At 36.9% G+C, this 12,528-nt stretch overlaps 1 protein-coding gene across 9 annotated transcripts in view; it reads left to right on the top strand.

Annotated features, from left to right (window-relative positions):
- MAST4 (microtubule associated serine/threonine kinase family member 4) overlaps window positions 1–12,125 on the top strand; it is a 207,803-nt gene extending 195,678 nt beyond the window's left edge. For all 9 annotated transcript variants that reach the window (XM_039365211.1, XM_039365220.1, XM_039365227.1 and 6 more), the window contains 4 exons: window positions 569–691; window positions 4,640–4,776; window positions 5,475–5,656; window positions 5,969–12,125. In XM_039365211.1, coding sequence (XP_039221145.1) covers window positions 569–691; window positions 4,640–4,776; window positions 5,475–5,656; window positions 5,969–9,726 — 4,200 coding nt within the window. In that variant the 3' untranslated portion in view covers window positions 9,727–12,125. The remainder of the gene's footprint in view (window positions 1–568; window positions 692–4,639; window positions 4,777–5,474; window positions 5,657–5,968) is intronic.
- The last annotated feature ends 403 nt before the right edge of the window (window positions 12,126–12,528 follow it).

A 12,528-nucleotide genomic window follows, 5' to 3' on the forward strand; every position in this document is an offset into this window, starting at 1 on the left:
ATATCTCTCCAACCAACATTCCTCTAATTTCTGCACAAACATTCCTTTATCTGTAAATACATGAAACAACCATGTAATGAGATATCCTTGTCTTGAAAAATGCAACAGTAATTTTAAATGAAAAACAATTCCCCAACACCAATAGGAAATCTTGGATTTGTATATACTTGTAAAATGACTTTGTCTGCTTTACAGCATTGAGTTGTGCTGTCACCAACTCAAACTGTTTAGAACTGCCCTTGGTTTCCCCAATTTTTCTTTCATGATAGATCAGAATGTGATGATTTGGAATGTAGAAATTTAAAAATGAAAACCATGGCACATAACAATCAGAAAATTTAACAATAACAATTAATCTTTAAAGTTCAGTGATATTAAAGAGCAGAACTGTTTACATTATGAAGTGATGGGATACGTTTTTGTGATAGATTCTGTGCCAGTGGCATGTGGAAGAACAACAAAGTAATCCATTTTTTTTCTTGATAAATCCAGAAGCTACTGTATTATATTTCTTCAACAAAGTAAAGACAAATATATTTGAGCTTATGTATTTTCTTTTACTTTCTAGAACATTGAAGAGGGAAGTCCAGCTTATTATGCTGGATTGAAGGCTGGTGATCTCATTACCCATATTAATGGAGAGCCAGTGCATGGCCTTGTTCACACTGAAGTCATAGAACTGTTATTAAAGGTACAGTAATCTGGCAGAAATCTGTCCCTCATGCTATATGTTCTGTCACTCATTCTTTTTTTTCCCAGACAGTGATTTTACCATAAGTTACTCATTTTGTTATTTAAGCACATATACAGTGTGTGTGTGTGTGTGTGTGTGTGTGTGTGTGTGTGTGTGTATAAAATTCGACACGCACTAATTTTACAGCAATAATATATTGGTCCACAAACTCAGTGGAGAACTTGTTTCCACTAGGATATTTACACATTTCTAACTGTGAAGTAGGACTTTAGAGCTGCCAATTAATATGTTGAAGACAATTATTAATTAGTCTGTGTTAACATATTCTTATATTTTTATCACAAATAATTTATTAAGTTGGAGTATTTAATTAATATTGATTATGAATTTATAAAACTTCATCAAGTTATAAAGGGGTTTGGAATATAATAGTACATATAAATTACAGGTGTTTCTTTTTTAGTGTTTTGCTCAATTAGCATCAAAATCTGCCTGTCCAGTAAGTCCTGACAAAGTAGACAAGTTTTAGATCCTACTTTAAAGAAGAGTCATTTGATAAGAGCCAAGTGGTCTGCATTCTTTGTCTCAACACCTCCTTTTGGAATAATAACTCTGCACACCCACTTTCCATGTGTGAGCTGTGAGGGGCTGTAACCATGGGGCTGCTAGTGTCAGTGCGCAGCTCGCCTCTCACCTAATGCCGTTGAGAGACTCATGGCTTGGCTAGTGCTAGTGAGAAGCTTGCAGCTCAGCTAGCACCAGCGAAAGAATCACGGCTCGTGCCTCGGCTAGCACCGGTGCAAGACTCGCAGCTCAGCTAAGGGCAGGGGGTGAGCACACACATATGCACATGTGCACTGGCCAGCCACTCATGTGGCCTGGTGGCCAAAAGGCCGCAGCTCATAGGTTGGGGATCTCTGATTTAAATGACATTCTGACTTGGGACATGTCTCAAATAAGATTAGATTTCATATGACCCAATGTTCCTGTTCATATGATATGCTATACTTCATGATCCAGTTAGTTAAGCAAATCATCTAAACATGATTATTTTGTTTCTGTGCCCTGCTCTCCCCCGCCCCCAATTTTGATTCAGTAAGCCTTGGAAGGGCCATAGAGGTTAGGGACTACAGTTTGCTTCAGAAAAGTCCTGCTTTGATTTAGACTTAATTGGCCTCTTCACCTATTTCAATTCCTTTTAGTTTGGTTTTTGTTTAAATTGGATATATTTGTTTATATTTATCTCTTTTTAAAGAGGTCAATGAATAATTAAAAGCCTTCCTTTTTTTGTCCAGAGCACCTGGTAGTGATTCTGAACCATATGCATTTGGTTAATCAAGTGGAAAATAGTTTAAAAAATCACATGTCATGAAAACAGAGGCATTGAATGTTCCTCTCTGAGCTAGAGGAGGCATCCTGGGAGGCAACCTGGCAGGATAGGTGGAGATGCATTCCCAAGTTAATGAAGAGAAAAATGGCAGAAATATAATGATATAAAATAAAACACTTCTTGCAATTAGCTGTCCTTTGAACTGTGTAATTATATTTCATCCTCTTCCCATTTTTTCTGCTAACGCCTGATAAATAGTGATGGTATACCATACTAAAGGAAGCCTCCAGCAGCTGGTCTTTTCAAGTGAACTCAGATCTCTTTCATATCACTGTCAAGCATACACTGGGCATAATGTTGCTCTTAGAGAGACTAAAGTTATAAAGCAAAATAGCAATTTTTTTTTAAAAAAAAGATAATTAGCTTTATCTGAAAAAAACTCTTCTATGATTCTATCACCATATATAATTTGTCAGCTTCAGTGCAGTAACTGGCCTTCAGAGTATATCATTAAGACCGTGTTTTCTCTCATGAGAATTTGCTACAACTTTTAATTGTTGTTCTCTCAATAGATGAAAATGTCACATCTTGTTATACTGTATATTCTGTATTACCAAAAGTGTGTAAATTCAAATCATTTTAGGAGGGTTTTTAAAAAAAATAATTTTCTTTTTGTACATTGAAATGGAAGGCACAATGAAAGAGTTTTAGGAAATGGATTTTTATAAAGTCATTTAAAAATATTTTGTAATATTTTTACAAAAAGTCAGTAAAAAATCTTACCATGATTTAATTTATAGGGGGATTAAACTGTATGACATTTTAAGTATAAAGATAACTGCACAATCTGGCTAATGCACTACTGGCTATATATTTAAGTTTACATAGAACGTATGGTATGTGTTATTAATCTGTAGCCCTGCATAAACAATGTATATGTTCTGGCATTAACGAGGATCATATGGCTTACTTCATTCTTTTTCAACCTGGATGAGGTTGTGTGAACATGAACTTCCAAAATTTTCAGTAATCCCATTTGGGCTGCAGAATTCTCGTGGTTGTGATCCATACCTAATTTTTTATTCCTTTCACTTAATTTATCCAAAATTGGCTTAATGTTTATACACCCCAAGACTCTGGTTAATGCCCTGAGGGCAAAAACACAGTTTGTTGCAGGCAGCTAACTCTTAAAGATTGGCAAAAAATGCTTAAAAAAAAACAGCTAGTGGAATTTTGCAATTTCTAACCAGATTACAAACAGATATTTAGGCATACCTAGGGGGCTTAGATGTATCTATTTAAAATGGCAGTTCTTTATTTTACTTTTGCTTTGGATAGCCAATTCAATGCTCAATAACAATTTGTATCTGAGAATCCTGTGAGTTTGAAAAAGATTTGTCATACAAATAGTCCTTGGATTATGATGGCAATTGGGACCAAAATTACCATCGTTAAGTGATGCAATTGTAAACTGCAACATCACATGACCTATTGTTAGCAACAATAATTCCAATCCTGGTTGCTGTCATAATCCAAGATGCACAGGTTGTTAAGCAGGAAGCATGGAAGTTCTAGGTAAGGCATCTGGGGGTGCCACAAGGGAGGGGAAGCGACCCTGGGAGGAGGGGTGCAAGCCACATGCAAATGCAGGAAGTCTTGGGGATAAGAGTATGGTGGGCCAGAAGTACAGGTAGCCGGGGGATAAAAAGTGCAGTGGGGTGAGAACTAAGGAGCGCTGAGGGACAAACTGGGTGGAGGGGCTGGGGGACTTGCAGTACCAATAACACTAGCACTTAGACTTATATACCACTTCACAGTGCTTTACAGCCCTCTCTAAGCAATTTACAGAGTCAGCATATTGCCCCCAACAATCTGGGTTCGCATTTTACTGACTTCGGAAAGATAGAAGGTTGAGACAACCTTGAGCCGTTGAGAATTGAACTGCCAAACTGCAGGCAGTCAGCAGAAGCAGCACAGTATTCTAACCACTGTGCCACCAATGCAACCTTCTCTATTGGCTTCCCCATCGACTCTGCTGTGAGAAACTGTAGGGAAGGCCATAAATAGTGATCATAACTGCAACCATCATAAGTGCAAGCCAGTTGCCGAGCACCCAAATCATTGTCATGTGGCTACGGGGACATTCCAAATTAACATCACTTGTAATATGAAACTAAAAGCAAGAAAAATACTGCTCATAGTAAAAATCTTACTTATAATGGCTTTGCTTAACAAAAACTAAGATTTGATCATGAGAGTGATAGAAAAAATTCTTTTATCTATATAAATATAGAAAACAGGATTTCTCAAACATCTATTGAGAGAACAACAATTTTATGCTATAGATATATTATTAAATACAAATCCAGGGATAACTGGTCAAGACACAAAAGAATAGTGATGATAAAAATCAACCAAGTTGAAGTGAACATATCTCCCCTCCCTTTTAATATCTCAGCAGTATATCAATGTCTACAGTTTTGTGATAGAACTCACCAATGTACTAGATTTTTTTTCTAGTTCACATATTAGACCCATATTCTCATTATTTTGTTCCTTTTTTTTAATAAAGTCTTTATAGTGGTACCATATTGTCCTGTTTTCTTATTTAACAGAGTGGCAATAAAGTGTCAATTACTACTACCCCATTTGAAAATACCTCAATAAAAACAGGACCGGCTAGAAAGAATAGCTATAGAGGCCGAATGGTTAGACGGAGTAAGAAAACAAAAAAGAAGGAGAGTTTGGAAAGGTGAGTTATGATTCCTTAATGAAGAGAAAATTTGTAACATTTCTATAATATGTGCTTCTTTATGTTAGACATATCTTTTTAAATAGTATTTTCACTCCATTCAAGATTTCCAATTTTTCTTACTCTTACTAGCATTAAATATTGCCTCAAAATCTCTTAAAATCTCCAAAGTTTTAATCATATGTCTCATTAGGATATTAGAAGCATATCATTTCGTTAGAATAATTTAAGATTGTGCTTTTTATAATGGTTAATCTGCTTGAAAGTTGCTGGGGTGGAGATCCTTACTTTATGTATTTACATGTAAATAATATGAGGGGTAGTGGGATTTTTCTTTCTTTTTATAGCAGATCTGTCTTTCAGGAGTTTTTCAGAAATTAAGATTTTGATTAATTAGGATTTCTTTAAAAAGGGTTTACCATATGGCTTTTAAGTGCTATTATTGCTATTTGTAAACTGCTCAGAGTCACTCAGGTGAGATGGGCAATGAATAGATGGATGGATGCCTGGCACTTGTTATTAAAGCATTATCCTAGACTTCTAGAATAGAACATTGGAAATTAACTCTTACAGTATGTAGATTTTAACAAATACCTCTGTGATTTACAACTTAAGTGCCTAAACATCTAGCTGTAATGTAAAGTAAAACATTGGTAAGTTTTTAACTACTAAGGGAAAAATTCTTGTTTTCGTATTAGGAGGAGATCTCTGTTCAAAAAGCTGGCTAAGCAACCCTCACCTCTTCTTCACACAAGTCGGAGTTTCTCCTGTCTGAATCGATCATTATCATCAGGAGAGAGCTTACCTGGTTCTCCAACTCATAGCTTGTCCCCCCGATCACCAACACCAAGCCTTCGTTCCACCCCTGATTTCCCCTCAGGTAAGGAATTGGTAATTAAAGATTCTCAGTGAAAGAAATGAAAAGTTTTTCAGGCACTAACCGCACAGTTAGTGTGACGGTGAGCTTATTTTCATGAAGTTTCTTGTGTGGCTATATGAGTGTCAAACATAAAACTTCTAAGGCTAGAGAAATATGATCTTTGATCTCTGATAATATTTATCTGTATCACACTTGAGAAATATTTTTTTCATGATCTGTAGATTCTATGAAAATAATGTGTTCTATGATAGCTTCTAAATATTGAAATGAAGAACTTGATAATGTTTCATTTGTTATTGTTTTTTCTCCTAGGAACAAATTCTTCCCAAAGTAGTTCTCCAAGTTCAAGTGCACCCAATTCTCCAGCTGGCTCAGGACATATTAGACCCAGCACACTCCATGGTTTAGGACCCAAGCTTGGGGGATCAAGATACAGATCTGGAAGACGCAAATCAGCTGGCAGTATTCCCCTTTCACCATTGGCAAGGACTCCATCTCCAACACCTCAGCCAACCTCTCCTCAGCGATCTCCATCCCCCTTACTGGGTCATTCAATAGGAAATGGAAAAATAGCTCAGGCTTTCCCCAGTAAAATGCATTCTCCTCCCACTATTGTAAGACATATTGTCAGGCCTAAGAGTGCAGAGCCACCAAGATCCCCACTGCTCAAAAGGGTTCAGTCAGAAGAAAAACTTGCCCCTTCTTATGGCACTGATAAGAAACACTTATGCTCACGCAAGCACAGCTTAGAAGTAACTCAGGAAGAGGTGAATAGAGAAGCATCTCAGCGTGATATAACTCTTCAGAATCTGGAGGAGAATGCATTGGAATCTCCTTCGGTCACACGAGTGAGGCCTGCAGAACAAGGTTGTTTAAAACGTCCCCTTTCCAGGAAACTGGGCAGGCAAGAATCTGTTGATGAACTGGATAGAGAAAAATTAAAGTTCAAGATAGTTGTGAAAAAGCAAGATCTGGCAGAAAAACAAGAATATTTGCAGAAAACAAGTACCGTACATGAACTTTGCAGTGAATCAGAAAACCCTATTATCTCATGCCTGGATGACAAGGATAGCAAAAAAGTGTTTCAAAAAGCTTCGGAAAGATCAAATTACTCTGAAGTTAAAATTACAGCTTTGGAGACACAGTCGACAGGCGGCATACTGAAAGATACTCTTCAGAAGAATACAAATCTGAAGTCCAATGAATACAGTGCTTCAGATGCATGTATGTCATGTCATAGCCCTGCACTTAATGAACTTAGTCATTTGTCTTATGATTTCAAAAGACTTTCCCCTCCATGTACATTGCTAGATGTTCTGCCTCACTCATCTGAGAAGCTGGCAAATGGAAAAGAAGGAAATGTAGATAAAAATGCATCAACAAAAGAATTTGTCAAATTTGAAAGATTAGATAGTAAACTTGCAAATATAGATTATATTCGAAAGAAAATATCTTCTGAAGAAAGTGATGACAATTCTAGTCCAGTACTAAAGCCCAAATTGGCAGCAAGCATGCTTGAGTGCCAACAGCTTAATTCAACTAAGCCTATAAATATTATGCAGAGTTCCAATTCACTTGCTGAAAGCCCATCATTTCTTAGCAATGCTCATGCTGCTCAGATTAGTTCCATTCCTTTTGTTCCCCTCAAAACCTTGAACAGCAGAGCAGAACCTGGCATGGAGAAATCAACCCTGATCTCCACAGAATCATTGGCCTGGAAGAGTTCTTCAGATTACAAGTTAGAAGGAAGATCTATTTCTTGCTTGAAACCAATTGAAGGTACATTAGATATTGCTCTACTTTCAGGGCCACAGGCTTCAAAGTCAGATGTGTCCTCAGGTGCATTCCAAGGTGAGCAGAGTATTAAAAATGATGAACTCCCCCAGTGTGACAACAGCCTGAAAGCTGAGCCATTATCTCAGAAGGTGCTACCAACTATCCAACAATCCAGACCATACAAATCTGATCTTCTAGAGCTGCAGAGCTCAAAGCCTAATAAAAACACACAGCATTCAATTGCAGCATCTGTGATGATTGAACAGCAGTCAAGAAAATCACTCTGTAGTTTCAGTGCTAATGATTACTCCTCTGTAAGGGAGATCTGTCAAAAAGAAGAGACAAACCTGGTTAGTGCAAACAATATGAAATCTAATGGCTTCCAGAATCAGAATTCTGCTTTGATAACTTGCAGAGCTACTGAAGGACAAGGGAATACTGAAAAAGGCAAACGAAAAGAGAAGAAACATGTTAAAGAAGTATTGGAGAGCCACGTGAAAACCGAACAGACTGATGATGAGAGGACTGCAGATTTCTTAGTGAAGAGTCTCATTCCAGATTTGGTTTCGAATCAAGACTCTAAGCACAGTCAAAGGTATACTTTGGATATAACTGCTCATTTACAAGCATGCGGTACAGCAAAAGTACAGGCATCAAATTCCAAGATGAAGCCCAAAGACGTCAAGGATATGCTTAAACAGCCTGCAAAGGAAGATGAAAACATCACTGGAGAATTTTCAGGAAATGAGTTTGGCATGCCTAAACTAAGAACTAATGCTTTGCTTTCCCCAAAGTGTTTCAGTTCCGTTAAAGTAGAAAAAACAATGGTGGCTGCAACTGTGCAAAAGGATAAGCCTCGAGACCTGGGATCAAAAGAGCAGAGGCAATCCAAAAACACACAGCCTCCAACTGCTGATAAGGAACCTAATTTTGCTTCTAAGCCACAAAGTAGCAATTCTGATGTTCCTGCAGTAAAAGAACCATTCAACAGACCATCTGCAGCAGATGTTCCTATGTGTTATAGCAATCAAGAAACTCTCTGGCCTGCTGTGGAGAACAGCACTGTTAAACCAAAGCATGTTCTTGACGCTTGCTCCTCTAAATTAAAACATTCTGAAAAATTTGCACATAAACCATTAGCTACACAGGTAAAAGAAAAGGAAAACGGTGTACTGGGAATGGCTGGTTCTCGAAAGGAGGGGAAAAACATGTTTAAGATCACTTTGGATTCTTTCTCACATTCTTCAAACTCTCAGAGAAAGCTAAATAATGGACAGGTACAAACAGAACAGAATTTGGTTATAGAATGTGGATCAGAACTACCAGTCCAGCTCAATAGAACCATTGGTGAAAATCAGCTTAAACCATTTAGTAAAAGCCAGGGAACAGAGAATACAAAGCCTTTTCAGAAGGAAGAGACAGCAAGCTTAGGAGATCCAGTTGATCGAAAGCCATTCTATCTACGGAACAAGCCAAAGGTATCCATTGCAAAAGAGTGTCCTTTGCTGAACAAAGAGGGAGATAAGGATTCAGGTAACCCAACAGTTTCTTCAGAAAAACAACCCGAAGGAAGGAAATGTACCGATGCACTTTATTTTCAAAGTGATAGCAGGAAATTGGATTCCAGCCTCTCTGTTTCTGCTTGTGATGCCAGAGGAAAGGCTGTGGAAAAGTCAGCCATGGGTAACAAGAACTTTCAGGACTCTAAAGGAAAAGGATACACAAATCCAAAGCAACTGGCAGAAGGGAGTAAAACCAATCCAACAAAACATTCCTCCTTGACCACATTGCAGAATTCATGTCGCGCGGTTGGAAACACTACAAAGCAGCTGGATGGCCCATTCAGCTGCTCAGAACCTAGACAGAAAGCCCCTGTTTTGCCTTCCTCAAAGGCTAAAGTGCTATCAGCAGCACCGCCCCTTGAACCAAGCTGCAAGGAAGTCAAAAAGCAAAGCAGCTTTTCCTTCTCAGCAGATGGCAGAACAGAAACTGTCTCGCCATTGAACTTTCACTGTACTTCACCCCCTAAAGAAGAGCAAATTCTTACTTCAGATTTGGGGGGAAAGCCCAGAGGTCAGGAGAGGTCTCACTCTGCTGGCACTATGGACATAAAAGGAAGAGACCCCAGTCTGCCTCAGTCTTCTGCTATAAGAAAACAGAATGTAGGCAAAGATTTGCCAAAGTCAGGGACTACAAATGACTCTCTCAATGCACTTTCATTGGACAAAGATTCTTCCCGGCAAAAACGAGGAAAAGACCCCTCAAGACACAGCCCTCACAAAAACAGCTCTTAGTAGTCACTTGCAAATAGGACATCTTGGATGAAAATCTAGTTCCTTGTCTGTCTTTTTTGTTTCTTCCCAAAAATCAGCACTGTGTAGTATTTTCTGTTAGAAAAAAGTGTGCCACTTAAGCAGGGTCTGTAAAGAAAGACTCGAGTTTTATTCCCCTTTCATAAATGTCTTCCCAAATGTTACCGGTTAAACTGTTAGCGTATGGTATTTGTATAGAAATACTTTTACAAGTTGAGAGACTTACGGTAAAGTGGGCCTGGGGTTGTGGCTGATCATGGCAAGTTCACTGTAAATACTTTGTGTGTTTGTTTTGATTTACAGTATCCAACTGCTGCTGATTGTATTGTTTACTCTTTTTTAAGAGTTGCTTTGCCACCAATTTGCCATAATCAAAGAAGGAACAAAATTGCTAAAGCTTAGGACTAAACTGATCCCACAAATGTATTGCTCTGATGGGAGGATGAAAATAGAAAGTTTTTTTCTTGTTCAGAATTGTACACCCACTATAAAAATCTAAGAACATCAAAATCTAGTGCTTTCTAATGAGTTTAGCTGCATAAGACCTACAGATTCATACTTTTGTAGGTGAGCTAGACTTACTCATTTAAACCAATGTTTCTTAAATTTGGTAACTTTAAAATGTGTGGACTTCAGCTCCCAGAATTCCCTAGCCATCCATGCTTGTTGGGAAATTCTGGGAGTGGAAGTCCACCCATCTTAAAGTCCTCAAGTTTGAGAAACACTGGCTTAAATGAACGAACTGCAGTTCTTTAATGCACAGTGATTGTCTTTATTCAGTGTTGATGTTAGGAAACAGAAAGAACTTCTATTGTCTTCTCACATAAAACTTCCTTGTTAGAAGACAGTTTTTGAATAAAAGGAAATGTCCACATGTTCCTTTTTCTTCATGGCATGCTAAGTATACTCATCTTTATTCAGATCATTTTAACTATGGTTTGGCCTTTCTGATATGATACTTATGTAGAAGCAAATCTCTTAGGACCACATTTCATTTTCACTATGATGACAGGTAAATTTGATCATTTAGTGGTTCAGTTTTCTTCGCTGTTTTATGACAAAAGTGGTGAAGGGATGCATTGTCCATCATTTTATCTAGATAATATATTCAGTACCTGATAACATTTAAATACTTAGCTGGGGCCTTACATTGTAGATTAAACTTGCTGCTTTTTTGCAAGTGATGCTAGGAGTCACATTCTGGTTGAAGTATATTAAGTATCTGTAAACATTTCATAGCATGATATTTATTTGTATAGAAAATAAGTTAATTTTTTAAAATAAGAAAAACATTTTTAGATTAAAAGGGGAGAACATGTTGGAGCTATTTGGGGCTAGAATGTGAGCATGTTTTGTTTAATGTTCCTAAGCCTTACTTTAATTTCATGATTCATGAAATAAGTTTAAATGGATGACATTTGAAGGAAACTTGATTTGGTTGGAAACTTAAATAAAAACATCAAAGGTTATGATAGACGAGAATGTTAAAATGAAAAGAGAATTCATTAATTTTTCTTCCTTTTTATATAACTTTATAGAAGTCCATTTAATGCTGAGTCTCCTCCAGGGCATTTTTCCTGTTTGCTAACTATGGACCGCCGAGCATAACCTAATTATAAATTGACTGTTTATAAGATCTTTACAAGTGTGTTAAATGCATTTCTCTGGGGAAGAAATAAACCAGGTGGGATTTGTTCATATTTATAAGCTTCAGAAAATGGTATCAGCAGCCAGTTTCTAAATGTCCATCGAGTGGTAGTATAGTCATTTGCCACTCATGAGTTATTTAAAATAAGCAGAGAAGGAGAAATACTCTTCAGGTATTCCTGTCATTTATAGTCTGAATCTGTGATTTGGGAATAAAACTGAATGCAAATGTGCCCCCAAATCAAAATGTCGCTCTTTGGGAAGTATTTCATAGTTTACAGTTGTACTAGGGGGAGAAAACCCTTTCACTTTTTTTCTTTAAAGCACATTAGCTATCTTGTTTACAAATATATCTTTTAATGTATATTTTGTATATAGTGCTTTATCACTTTTGCCAAATATTTCCCCTCATTTTGAAAATATGGTAGCACTTGAGTTTGCATTCATGTAATTCCTTGTTCGTTAATGTTTACCTTAAAGTAAACTGTTAGAGGTCCTCTGTATTACTTGTCAGTCTTTGTGTAGCTGTATATTATAATGTCCATTTGTAGTATCGCCTACTGTTAGTTATCAAATTATATAAAAAATGATTAGGATTTCTGCAATAAAGTGTTTGCAGTCTCTTTTTTTTTCTTTAAGAGATCCCCATGATTGTCATAGAAATTGCCTATTAAATGCAAATATTTATACATGGAAAGTTGGACAATATTGAAATAAAAAGGGCATGAAAGAAATCTGGGTTTATTGCTTGAACAGACTTTCTTGAATTCTAAAATACTACATTTTAAATATTCAGGATTTAACAGAACAAGAATGTGCATGAGATATTTTTTTGTTATATTGATAAGTACAAAGTGCACCAGAGCTTCATGTGAATTATGTGGAGGGGACTATAAGAAAAGGAAAGAGAGTTGGTAAACATTCTGTCGCTTGGAAACAAAATATGATTCATTCTTCAGTGAAATATGAAAGAGTGACAGAAGAAAGATTGTTGATCATAGACTTAGTGGGTTGTAAATTGAGAATAAAAATAAAAAAGTAAATCTTTATAAAGATATAAGAAAGAGGAACAAACAGCAACATTTCCAATAAACTTGAAAGTACATATATGAGAACTTCAACAACCAAATTAGAGTG

This window comes from Crotalus tigris, unplaced genomic scaffold (assembly GCF_016545835.1).
Source record: "Crotalus tigris isolate CLP2741 ecotype Arizona unplaced genomic scaffold, ASM1654583v1 scf7180000017592.2434428, whole genome shotgun sequence".
Classification (NCBI taxonomy): Eukaryota; Metazoa; Chordata; class Lepidosauria; order Squamata; family Viperidae; genus Crotalus; species Crotalus tigris.